We start from the raw sequence: 13173 nt of genomic DNA, 5'->3' as shown, positions 1-13173 counted from the left end.
AACTGATTATTGTTTCCTGGTACTTTATGTAATACCAGCTAATACTCGTATCTGTATGAGTTTGAATGAAATATAATAGTGTTTCCAAAATATTGTACGATTTTGTGACAATCCTGAAACAATTTTGTGGTATTAGCGTTTCAAGTTGGTTTGTTAAATGGGAAGTTTGCTATTTTTAGAATTTTATACCTAATTATAGCAATTCCATTATGATCTGTCGAAAAATAAAACATTCGCAAGCCGCAAGGGGTGAAACAATCGAATCTCGAACATTAGAAAATAACCGTTATGCAAGTGTCGGCCACACCCAAAAAAGGGTTTAAACCCTGATATTAGAGACCGAAATCGTAAATGTCTTCATTACTTCAGTATTAGCGTTTATGCTTATTTTATGGTTGTAAAGTGACGCACTGAATATTTTACTCCTTTTATAACCAGGAAATATCTTAGCAACTGTTCTTATAGTTAGAGACTAATTCATTTGTGACATTAAATTTGTCACACTTGGTCCGTTGTTTTGAACCTTTCCATTAAACCAAGGGCATCAGCGCTAGTCATTTATTTCTTAAAATAGCATGTGGGAGTGTATCACGTGAATTGTTCAGTTTGTACCATTTATTCATTTTTATTCAAATCCCGTCTATATTACTACATTCCAGGATTTAACCAAAACAAAGGAAGACATATTTCCACCTACAAAACACCAAAATCTAGAACTAGCTATCTGATTCATTGGTAAAATGCCTGCTTTGAAACAATTTGGCAGCCTTTTAAAAAAATGACGCGTGTGGCCAGCCAAATGTAACCTAGAGAAAAAAAAATTGTACATGTAACCCCGTTGTTACATTTCACCATAATGTTATTCAAATCTGGGGATGATTAGATTTCTAATTATAGCCTTGCTTCATTTCAAACTAGATCATGAAAATGAAAATAAATGAAGATAAATGTCATCGAAAGTTGAAATTTAAACAAAACTGCCACATTGGCTTATTTACATTTAGCCTAATTAGGAAATGTGATTTCGATGAAATTCTAACCGAGCAACGACAAAGGAATAAATTGTTATGCTGAATCAGTCATATTCCTACTCAAATCATTCACTGGAAACAAAAGAAAAAACTCTACAAACTGTAGGAAAGAATGTAAAGAACCTTGACATCATCAAGATATTTAGACCCAAGTGCATATTTGACAATATACCGGATATTGGGATCAATAATAATGTTCATAATCGTACATTTATATGCAGTTCCGAAGTAACATGCACAATTTTTTTTTATTTATTTTAGTTCTTATTTTTTTTTTTGGTACTATTTTTGGCGGGCGGTGCAAAATTTCCAATTTACCTTTAGACGTTTCACTTTTTTGATTATTTAAATAATTCTTTTTCTTCTTTCTAAGATTTCGCTGTTTTAATTCACCTTAATCTACTTTAGATAAATAACAGATCCGTTTTTTTTAGTGGCATTAAAAGCTTATCTAGAAATATAGTTGAAAATCAATAAAGGAGAAAGCAAATATGTGGTATGTTACCCTACATTAACCCTGTCGGCTTCTAGTGGGATCATTTTTTTTTACTAACAATTCTTTAGTGGTATTTTCGGTTATATCAACTTCTTGGTCGATAAGAGTAGAGGAGAAATAATTGACACTCTTCTTGATGGTCTTCAACGTTTAGAATACAGAGGTTACGACTCTGCTGGTATCGCTGTCGACGGCGACAATAAGGGAGAATCTATCATTGTCAAGTGTCCAGGTAAGGTTAAGGTCTTGAGGCAAAAGATTGCCGATTCGGATTTTGACAAGAACCTTGTTTTCGATAACCATGTTGGTATTGCCCACACTAGATGGGCTACCCATGGTCAACCAATGGTTCAAAACTGTCACCCTCATAGATCAGATCCAACTGGTGAATTCGTTGTCGTCCACAACGGTATTATTACCAATTACGCTGCCTTGAGAAAATTGTTGTTGTCAAAGGGATTCAAATTTGAATCCGAAACCGATACCGAATGTATTGCCAAGTTATTCAAGCATATCTACGATTCCAACCTTAAGGAAGGATTTGAGGTTGACTTTAACGAGTTAACCAAGCAAGTTTTATATGAATTGGAAGGTTCTTATGGTTTATTAGTTAAATCCGTTCACTATCCAGGTGAAGCTTGTGGTACCAGAAAAGGTTCTCCATTATTAGTTGGGGTTAAGACTGAAAAGAAGTTAAAGGTTGATTTTGTCGATGTTGAATTTCCAGAATCTAATGCTGAATCTCCATTACTTCAACATGGTGCCAATGGTCAAGACTTGGGATTGTTACCAGTTGCTCCAGGTGATTTGAGAACTTCTCAATCTCGTGCTTTCTTATCTGAAGACAACATTCCTATGCCAATTGAATTCTTTTTCTCATCTGATCCAGCCTCTGTTATTCAACATACCAAGAAGGTTTTGTTTTTGGAAGATGATGATATTGCCCATATTTATGATGGTGAATTACATATCCACAGAGCTTCGTCTAAGAATGCTGGTGAATCTGGAGTCAGACCAATTCAAACCTTGGAAATGGAATTAAATGAAATTATGAAGGGTCCATACAAGCATTTTATGCAAAAGGAAATCTTTGAACAACCAGATTCTGCTTTCAACACCATGAGAGGTAGAATTGATTTTGAAAACTTCGTAGTCACTTTAGGTGGGTTAAAACAATGGTTGACTACTATCAGAAGATGTAGAAGAATCATTATGATTGCTTGTGGTACCTCTTACCATTCATGTTTGGCCACAAGATCCATTTTTGAAGAATTGACTGAAATCCCAGTATCTGTGGAATTAGCATCAGATTTCTTGGATAGAAAGTCACCCGTGTTTAGAGATGATACTTGTGTCTTTGTTTCTCAATCTGGTGAAACCGCCGATTCTATTTTGGCTTTACAATACTGTTTGGAACGAGGTGCTTTAACTGTTGGTATTGTCAACTCTGTTGGTTCATCTATGTCCAGACAAACACACTGTGGTGTCCACATTAATGCTGGTCCGGAAATCGGGGTTGCTTCTACCAAGGCTTACACTTCGCAATACATTGCCTTAGTTATGTTTGCCCTCTCTTTATCCAATGATTCCATATCCAGAACCCCAAGACACAAGGAAATCATTCAAGGTTTACAAAAAATTCCTGAACAAATCAAGGAAGTTTTGAAATTGGAAGAAAAGATCAAGGACTTGTGTAACAGTACTCTTAACGAACAAAAGTCCTTATTATTATTAGGTAGAGGTTACCAATTTGCAACTGCTTTGGAAGGTGCCTTAAAGATTAAGGAAATTTCTTACATGCATTCAGAAGGTGTTTTAGCTGGGGAATTGAAGCACGGTGTCTTGGCTCTTGTTGACGATAAGTTGCCAATTATTGCCTTTGCTACTAGAGATTCTTTATTCCCTAAGGTTATGTCTGCCATCGAACAAGTTATTGCTAGAGACGGTAGACCAATTGTTATCTGTAACCAGGGAGATGCTATTGTCGCTAATGACAAGGTTAACACTACTTTGGAAGTTCCACAAACTGTCGATTGTTTACAAGGTTTATTGAATGTTATTCCTTTACAATTGATTTCTTACTGGTTAGCTGTCAACAGAGGTATTGATGTTGATTTCCCTCGAAACTTGGCCAAGTCTGTTACTGTCGAGTAAGCCAGTTTCTCGAACGGAAATTGATGATTTCATAATTGGGGTATTATTACTATTTAGGAATTATTTTGTAGTAATGATTTTTTTAATACTTTTTAGGGCCATGTCTGTTATATAGATGTTTTTACAAAGAACAAGTTTATTAGTATAAATAATGCACACGTACATTCAAAACTAAAACGAACTAGGCTAAAAGAAAAATCGTTTACTTTCTTGTGAAATATTCGGATGAACCCAAATATGCCACGCTCCAATCAAAGGCTCGTTCACCCAAATCCAAGTATTTCTGACTGTAATACTTTACATCCTTATTTTCAATTGATTCTAAATTTGGAGTTATTCCAGTAGATCGTTTCACACCAGCAAGGAAACCAGAAAGAAGAATAACATCAAAACCTATATGCGCCACTTTACCCAACTACGACAGATATGGTTAGATCGAATCAAATCAGGCAACATAAATCGGATGAAAAATACGTACCATTTTAATCATTTGCTAACTAGTAAAAGGAACTCAAATAATATAGTATTGTGTCAATTGTAAATTGAAAGCGAGAAATTGAATATCCAGGATTGCAAGAGCAAATAAGACGGAGGGCAAAACTTGGTCTGATAGCCGTTTTGTTTTTCTTTACATATAGGATGATTGTGGAAATTGTATTCTCCACATGTTACCCGGAGTAGGTTAAAAAAATAGCGTTATGGGAGAAGACAGAAAAAAAAAGTGTTGTTGCCTCCTGTCAACATGAACGTTGTAAGGCGTTGGTTAAGCAGAGTAAGTAATACCAACGAGTATAAGGCTTAGAAAGGAATATGAATATTGGCTGCTGTTAATAAATACATCTAGGCACATTCATTTGAAATTATTGAAACCAGTTTTCATTTCTATTGCTGCATCTGAAAGTGGACAACCTGTACAGAAAAGAAGATAGTATGTTGAACACATCACATGTGTTGCAAATTTGTTGAATTTATCTTCTAACATTTCAGTCCATAGTTTCCAAAAGATTCTAAGTCAGTGGACTTATCATTACAATGATTGGCCGAGTCAAGTGGAACCACCATGAATAAGTACATGAACGCGAGGGTGTGGAGCGATTGCTGTTATACAAAAGACTAACCTTACACGCTTCAATCATTCAATTTTGTTATCACAGAGGAAGAATATTCATTTAGGATAGCCCAGTTTAAACTGAAATAGAACGGATATCTGTTTCAGTTTGAACCGGTAGCGATTACACTTCAATCTTTATCTCTATGTAACCATTCGAATATTTTTAGGCTACTTGTTCTACATTGACTGTGTTGATTCCCCAGGCATAGAACTAGGTTAATTCTGCTGTCTGCATTTGTGATTTGCTTTATTGGAGTAAAGGTATGTTGGCGTTGTTACATCCGGGTAACCCTGACTTCTGCCATTACATACAATTTTTTTTTTTCCTACCAAAGCTAGGGTGAATAATATCCCAACATCAACTAAAGCCCAAACCAGCAGAAAAATCTGAAGCAAAGAGAATATTCAAAACTACAGAATAGCAGCAAATTAAAATATAGACATAAACAACCATACCGTTGTGTCTTTCATCCATATAATTGCAATTTATTAATATTAAAAGTATATCTATACCCAAAAGCAAAGTTAAATTTATGTCAGACAAATATAGACCTCCTCCAAAGGGACCTAGATCCTCACGAGACTATCAACGTCCTGCGCCAAATACTTATAGGTCAAACACCTATCAGCACAAGGAACGTGATAGCTACAAACCTACAGGACCAAGAAGATACGCAGAACGAGATAATTATCGTCGTGATACTTATATACCAACCAGCAACAATGGTCGTGATCCATCAGGGCAACAATCGACCAGTGCCTCTTCAAATCATTCAACCAATACAACTACTTCCTTAGATCGAGACGTACCGACTATAGGAAGCAAGAGAAGTTTACCATCAGGACCTTCAAGTTATAAAAAGAGACGTGAATATAACGACAATTTTAAATCCCAGTCACCACCGCCACCACCTCCACCACCATCATCATCATCATCAGCCAGACCTACTATTCCCAAGGGTCCTAAAAGAGCTGGCAATGTTCGTGAATGGGAGCATGAACGTGAACGTGATAGACCACGTCTACCAACTGGTCCTAAACGAGAATTAAAATTGATTAGATCACAAATATATTCCATAAAAACCAAAGGACCAAGTGTCTATCAAAGAGTTTCACAAGTGGGTGAAGGGACATATGGTAAAGTGTACAAGGCAAAACACATTGCTTATGATGAGTATGTAGCGATGAAACGATTAAGGTTGGAAACAGAGAGAGAAGGATTCCCAATTACTGCCATCAGAGAAATTAAATTATTATCATCATTTGATCATGAGAATGTTGTGGGTTTATTAGAAATGATGGTTGAGCATAATCAAACTTACATGATTTTCGATTACATGGACCATGATTTAACTGGGTTATTGACCCATCCTGATTTAAAATTGGAAGAGTGTCATCGGAAGTTCTTATTTAAACAATTAATGGAAGGATTGAATTATTTGCACAAGAAACGAATCATCCATCGTGATATCAAAGGATCTAATATTCTTGTGGATAATATAGGAAGATTAAAAATTGCTGATTTTGGGTTGGCTAGAACTATGAAAATTGTCAATGATGGCGAAAGTCCTGATTATACCAATAGAGTGATTACTATTTGGTATAGACCTCCTGAATTATTATTAGGAACAACGGATTATGGACGAGAAGTTGATATTTGGGGAGTGGGATGTTTATTAATTGAATTATATGCCAAGATTGCTGCTTTCCAAGGTTTCGATGAAGTTAGTCAATTGTGTAAAATTTTCAATGTTATGGGTACACCAACCTTAGAAGATTGGCCTGATATTGAACATTTGCCATGGTTTGAGATGTTAAAGCCTAAAGTGAATGTGGCTAGTAAATTTGCTGATAAATATCAGCACATAATGTCTGATGATGCGTTTGAATTGGCTAAAAGATTATTAGCGTTGAACCCAAGACATAGACCCACAGCTGAAGAAGCTTTACAAGATAAATACTTTACCGATGATCCACAACCGGAACCATTGACGTTTTTGAAGGAGATTAAGGGTGAATGGCATGAGTTTGAAACAAAACAGAGAAGAAGACAGGAGAGGAAAAGGTTGCAAGAAGAAGAGGAGGCAGCTAAAAAGGCAGCCAAGAGTTTAAAGATTACCAGCAGTATACCAGGAGATACATACAGTGATAAAACCGATAAAGTCTCTCCTCTGGTTGCAACTAGCGTTCAATCTAATTAGGTATGTAGCAATTCTCGAACTATAAATATTTAATGCATGAAATTTGGCTAGATATATTTGTGGTACAACAATTAGATTGCAAAAAAAAAAACATTTAGCATACTTGGAACTACTTTTAGCTTATAGCAAGATGAAGGTTATTATAATGATATTCATGGCCATGTTGTTACCATTAATTAGTGGGTTAACGATTGACGCTTCAAAGTACAGTCCAGAACCACCTACAGAGGTTTCTTCAGTTAGCAATAATATGGAGATTGAATTTCCCTACACACAAAGATATTCACGAGCATTCAACAGAGAACTAATTGAATGTATGGAAAAGATAGAACTTTCAAATGTAAACATCAAGGTTTATGAATCAAAATTCGGTTCTATATTCGCCCAATGTTATTTCATTCAAACTGTATTGGATGAATGCCAACAATTTGAATCACAAGAAGGAAACTTCTGGTTCTTGAAAGCTGCAAGACAAGACTTGAGTTGTGATGATATCAAAGATGGAAAACTTTTACCTGATTCTACAACCACCAAAGAGGAAAGTTTACAAAAAGAATTTACTTTTGACTTTTGAATGTAACAATGTGGTATCGTTTGTGAATTAAGTTTTCCACAAGATAACAAAGGAAAATCAGAATTTTAGACGGTTTAGAATATGTTATTGAAAGTTAAAGTATGCTAAAGATAGTATATACTAGTTTGCACATGCATGTCTAATAAATACAGCTTTTTTTAATTACAAAGCCGAAAACAAATCTAGAACTAATTGGACTAAATAATATTTTATGAAAATACACATAATGCTGCAGCGGGGCATTATACGGTACAACTTCGAAGCTGCCGAGAAGTGCTCGGCGAATTGCAAGCATGGACCAGCTTACCAATTGCGCTGACGCTTGTTACATATTCATTTGCCGAGAAATAGAAATGTAAGCAATACATGTTGCTTTATTGAGGCGAATAGCTATGTAAACATGTCTTATTATTGTCTTGATTCCCTTTTACTTCGAAAAATAACAAAGTCCAGTGTGTTTTTTTTTTTGTTGTACATGCGCTCCAAGTGAAGCTGAAGGGAATACTAGGTGATGACAGAACATTTGTTTACCACTTCCCTAATATAACAGTTGAGTCAACTGTCAAATAGAAAGTTATAGGTGTATTAACAATTATTGTAACGTTACATTGACTAAATAGGTTAATTAAAACTTTGACAACAAGATCCCCTTGTCGACCTTCCCTTTCAATAATTGCTGTGTTTGTTTTCTGCTTTGCGTCATTGTCTAATATTGTTCTTTGCATGAGAAATAAAAACAATACGGCAAAAATAGTTACACCCAGATTTTCCATTTTCCCCGAGGCTTGGTTGGGTGATTAGAGCAACCCACTTTCAAGAGGGGTTAACCTCTTAATGTACGATGTCTTGCTAGCAATAGATGATGAGATATATTCCCATCAAAAACAAAGTACAAATTTTATCGTATGGACTATTTTAGTATATTTCCGGTCGGAATTAGTAGCATGCTTCGTCGTACCTCCAATCTTGCATGGCACTTTTTTTTTTTCCTCATATTATTTTAGGTTTGATTCCCGCGTCAATTCTTTTTTTTTTTTGCTCTTTTTTAAGTCACTCCCGCTAAAGGTTTCAGACAAATCTGCCTTGTGTCTAAATTATCGCCCAATCTTCTAAACTCCTAAACAGAAAAGCGCAAACTCAACCCTTTGCACTAACAATCAATCTGTTATACAGATATATACTATCAATAGATTAATTTCCTGATATTCCTAGCAATTAGCACTCACACACCATATTAATAATTCAAACATATTCACACCATGGGATCTTGCGCTTCAAAACCTACAGCCCCTCCCACTGCCAAACCGGTAAAAACCCAACCTACGCAAGCCAAGCGTCAACAACAACGGCAAGCTATAGCCAACCCTAAACAAAATACCTCAATAGAAACCCAGTCAACTAATGGACAATCCAACGAATCTACAAAATTGCCCTCTTCCGACCTGTCTCATATACATGAACACAAAGCACCTGCCCACCAACCACATGACCAAAACGGGATTGTCGTCACGAATCCCGTTGATGTCGCTGCACAAAACAATTCAAGTCAAGAAATTAAGATCTTATTATTGGGATCGGGAGAAAGTGGTAAGTCAACTATTGTCAAGCAAATGAAGATTTTACACCAAGATGGATATACCCAAGAAGAATTATATGAGTATAGAGCATTTGTTTACAAGAATATCTTGGATTGTATTAAAAATGTCATTAATGCAATCATTGATTTGGAGCCGGAGTTAATCAATAATAAAAATGGGAAGATCGAGGAAGAGCAAGAAGAAAATGAAAGCCAAGCCGTGGTCGAACTTAAATCGGACGAACCAGATAATACCCAATATCGTAAGCACATTCTTGATTATGATGATTTGAATGAAGTTTTAGATTATGAATATCCAATGGATTCCGATGTTCCTTTCAATCAAAGTGTCGCTGCTAAAATTAAAAATATTTACAATATACCAGAAGTGCAACATTTTATGGTTCACCAACAAGGAAATTTCTACTTGATTGACTCAACTAGTTATTTCTTGTCTGACATTGACAGAATTGCTGCTGTAGACTACATTCCATCCATCGCCGATGTTTTAAGAACTCGTAAAAAGACATCAGGTATCTTTGATTTTAGATTCGATATGGGTAATGGATTAAATATTCACATGTATGATGTTGGAGGACAAAGGTCAGAACGTAAAAAGTGGATCCATTGTTTTGATAATGTCACCTTAATCATTTTTTGTGTTGCCCTTTCTGAATATGATCAAGTATTATTGGAAGAAAACAACCAAAATAGACTTGAAGAATCACTTGCACTTTTCGATTCCGTTGTTAATTCCCGTTGGTTTGCTCGTACCTCAGTGGTATTATTCTTAAACAAGATTGATGTATTTGCCGAGAAATTGCAATATTCACCTTTAGAAGCACATTTCCCCGATTATACTGGTGGTAACAACATAAATAAGGCTGCAAAATATATCTTATGGAGATTTAATCAATTGAACAGATCCGGTTTGAATATTTACCCTCACGTTACTCAGGCTATTGACACTTCCAATATCGAATTGGTGTTTGCTGCAGTTAAGGAAACAATTTTGGAAAATTCATTAAGAGATACTGGTATTTTGTAATCAGGCACATACTTGATCCTGTAGAGCTTGCTCATTCGATTTTATACACAAAGACACATCAAGCTGTCAAAAAGTGTTTTTGATTTGATAACGTCGGCTTTTTTGTTCCCATTTCTAGGTATATTTATTACGTAAATTGTATATTTCAATTCACATCCAATGTTCGTAAGGTAATGGCTGCTCCTTGAAACAAGTATTATTTTTTTGACAAGCACACCTGCATCAAGAAACCTTAGACTACCTGATTTGGCATATCCTGCATTATCCAGCACGATAATCATACAGATTATGCAATTAAATAAATTAAAAGGAAAATTACAAACTTTCTACTACTAATATACATAATTATTTTTTCTAGGTCCTCCCCCTTCTAGTTTACCCTTCTGCTTTAATATTATTCAGTTGTTCATTACCTGGTTTAGGTCTCACATAATGGAGATTGTGGCCGCGGGGCGGTCCTCGGCCTCTGAATCCTCCTCTACCTCTACCCCTTCCTCTGCCACGTCCTCGCCATCCCCCTCTGCCTCTCGTTTCCGATCCTTCTTCTGATCTGTTAGAAGTAACCTTTTCAAGCGTATTATATTCTATAGTTTCTTTAGCGGTACTCTCTTCAATTACAACTGGAGCTTTTTCTTTCTCTTCTGTCTTTGGTTTGTGAACATTACTTGGCTCTGGTTTTGTAGGAGAGGTAGATCTTGGAGTAGAACGAAACTTATTAGAGATATTGCCTTCTTCACTCTTGTTGATGCTCTCGCTTGTTTCTCGCCCACTAGAATCTCCCTCTCTCCAGTTTCTTTCTAGTCTACCACGGCCACTAGAGAATGAGTTACGGAACTTTCTCTGTGGCCCACCACCACGTTTATTCAAATTCTGATTTCTCTTTTCTTCATTACGTTGGACAATTTCACTCAACTTTTTAAAATCAGGTCTGTCTTCATCATCGGTTTTAGCTCCTTGATCTGACGTTCCATTGGTAGCTGGTTTTTCTTCGGGTGTAATCTCGAACCCTTCTAGCTTCTTAGTAACCATTACAACCTTCTTCTCTTCAACTTGAACTTTTTGTGATTTTTGTGGTTTTTGTGGTTGCTGTGGTGGTGTTGGTTGTACTAATATTGGTATCTCCATAGGTATTAACGGTTGTTTAGGTTCAATCTTTTGTGATCCAGCTTGTTGTTTCAAGTATTCACCTTCCTTAATAGTCAAATCAACTTTGGCAGGTTGTGGAGAAGTAGGAACTTTCTTCTTTAATATAATTGGCTTTGCAACCACTGGTTTAGGAGTTGAATTTCTAGGAGTGTTTTTCCCTCCTGTCGAAGTTCCAGAGGATGCACCCTCACTTAATAATTCTGCCAATGACTTCCCAGTGCCATTTGGAACATATGATCCTCCCGAAGGAGAAGGTCTCTCGGTGGGAGGTAATTGGGCTTTCGTTTCTTGTGGTGGTTTTTCAATCTTAATTGGTGCAGATTTGGGTTGTTCATCCAGTTGGTCTTTCTTTAAAATAGTAACTTTCTTTTCGTTGTAAGAAGCCCGTCTAGGCGGAGTGTTTATTGAATTTCTTCTGAGAGTAGGTGAAGCACTTTCGTGGAATTCTTTAATCACTCCTTCTACATCTACTTTTTCATCATCACCTAAAGTTTGTACGGTGGTTTTGTTTAAATTAATCAATTTCTTTTCAATTTCAAGTTGACGGGAAAGCGTATCCACTGGTTTAGCTGCTCCAAAGGGGTTGGATTTAGGTTTTGCAGGAGCCGTCGAAGTAGAAATATGAGCTGTGTCAACTGGTTTAGCCGCACCAAAAGGGTTAGGTTTAGGAGTTAATGCTGGGGTTGCTTCTGTGGTGGTTGAAGATGAATGAGGTGTTAAAGGAGCGAGTGGTGGTTGTTGCAGATACAGTCCGCGACGGGGTGGAAGATCTTCAAACGATTGTCTTCTAGGATATCTATTCAGATGCCCGTCATATCTTCCTGATGGTGATCTCAGTGGTGGTTCGTATCTGTTTGGTGAGCGCGATGGACGACGACCATGGATATGGCCATGGCTGTCTAGATCAAACTGGTCAAGTAGAGCCATGTGCCTGGGTTGGTTTCGGTGCTGTTTATTGGCAAAGAATTCATCTTGAATTTCTTGGATTTCTCGTTCATGTTCTTGGTTAAACTTAATGCAATATTGGAAATCGGCAAAATCGGCTGGCTCAACAATAACTCGTCTGTTTCCCTTGTAGTATAGATCATACCATTTCAACACTTTGGCCATTTCTTGAGACGACTCCAATTCCACAAATGCTACCTTGCGAATAATATGGGTTTCCAAGATATCAGACGATGGATCAACAAGTATCTTAAATTTTACAAACGGAGTATATCTGCTTTGAAATAGATCCTCAATAAAGCCGTCATTTGCAGTCATGGGAATACTTAATAATTTGACGATATATGGTGGGCCAACAGCCACTCCTCCTCCTCCTGCTGCTCCTCTTGACGAGCTTGCCCTGCCTGATCCTGATCGTGGGGAAAATGAGTCGAATCCCGAACTGTACTTCTCAATGGGAACTGATATTGACGACATGTCAACATCAGCGTCTGCCCAGGAGCCTCCATAAGCTAGAATAGGCTTAGTTAGTATTCTAATACTGATTGAATATCCGGGGTTGAACAATTGTGGCTCGAACCAAAAAAAGGAATACATACTTTCATCTTTGAAGAACTCCTCTAGGGTCATCTTCTTTGGAGGTGCTATAGGTTGAAATTGTTAGTAACTTCGAACAGGCAAAGTTTTGACCACATCAATTTACAAGGATAGTTGAGGTGATCTCAATGCGGAGGATAAACACCACATACCCATAGTTCTATTCCAATTGTATCAGTGTCCTCTATTTAGTCTTCGAATGATTGGATTGGTAAAGTATTAAAATCAAACTTAATTGATTCGTGAAGTAATTATACAACAGACTTCTGTGGTCGTTGGTGATTGAATAAAATG

At 36.7% G+C, this 13173-nt stretch overlaps 6 protein-coding genes across 6 annotated transcripts; 4 read left to right on the top strand and 2 right to left on the bottom strand. All coding sequences in view use genetic code 12, as the record gives it.

The window, feature by feature from the left end:
• Window positions 1-209: 209 nt before the first annotated feature.
• On the top strand, window positions 210-406 carry SPAPADRAFT_62043 (uncharacterized protein; the record flags this gene model as incomplete). The annotated part of the gene is made up of 2 exons (XM_007376189.1): window positions 210-296; window positions 317-406. The coding sequence occupies 2 exons, from the start codon at window positions 210-212 to the stop codon at window positions 404-406; spliced, it is 177 nt and encodes a 58-aa protein (XP_007376251.1).
• Window positions 407-1419: 1013 nt separating this feature from the next.
• On the top strand, window positions 1420-4270 carry GFA1 (glutamine--fructose-6-phosphate transaminase (isomerizing); the record flags this gene model as incomplete). The annotated part of the gene is made up of 2 exons (XM_007376188.1): window positions 1420-1527; window positions 1596-4270. The coding sequence occupies 2 exons, from the start codon at window positions 1523-1525 to the stop codon at window positions 3679-3681; spliced, it is 2091 nt and encodes a 696-aa protein (XP_007376250.1).
• SPAPADRAFT_62041 (uncharacterized protein) lies at window positions 3828-4272 on the bottom strand (the record flags this gene model as incomplete). The annotated part of the gene is made up of 2 exons (XM_007376187.1): window positions 3828-4096; window positions 4160-4272. 2 exons carry the CDS (start codon window positions 4160-4162, stop codon window positions 3884-3886), a joined length of 216 nt encoding a protein of 71 aa, XP_007376249.1.
• Window positions 4273-4417: 145 nt separating this feature from the next.
• Window positions 4418-7046, top strand: SPAPADRAFT_62040 (cyclin-dependent serine/threonine protein kinase; the record flags this gene model as incomplete). The annotated part of the gene is made up of 1 exon (XM_007376186.1): window positions 4418-7046. A coding segment is annotated over one exon (1013 nt), but the record flags the coding sequence as incomplete, so codon positions are not given.
• Window positions 7047-8614: 1568 nt separating this feature from the next.
• Window positions 8615-10365, top strand: GPA2 (guanine nucleotide-binding protein subunit alpha; the record flags this gene model as incomplete). Its single annotated transcript, XM_007376185.1, has 1 exon — window positions 8615-10365. The coding sequence occupies one exon, from the start codon at window positions 8827-8829 to the stop codon at window positions 10189-10191; it is 1365 nt and encodes a 454-aa protein (XP_007376247.1).
• A 115-nt stretch (window positions 10366-10480) lies between these two features.
• On the bottom strand, window positions 10481-13088 carry SPAPADRAFT_67527 (uncharacterized protein; the record flags this gene model as incomplete). Its single annotated transcript, XM_007376184.1, has 3 exons — window positions 10481-12794; window positions 12882-12926; window positions 13032-13088. The coding sequence occupies 3 exons, from the start codon at window positions 13033-13035 to the stop codon at window positions 10567-10569; spliced, it is 2277 nt and encodes a 758-aa protein (XP_007376246.1).
• Window positions 13089-13173: the final 85 nt, after the last annotated feature.

This window comes from Spathaspora passalidarum (assembly GCF_000223485.1).
Source record: "Spathaspora passalidarum NRRL Y-27907 unplaced genomic scaffold SPAPAscaffold_5, whole genome shotgun sequence".
In the NCBI taxonomy this organism is placed as follows: Eukaryota; Fungi; Ascomycota; class Pichiomycetes; order Serinales; family Debaryomycetaceae; genus Spathaspora; species Spathaspora passalidarum.
This window is presented reverse-complemented; position numbering and strand designations above follow the sequence as displayed.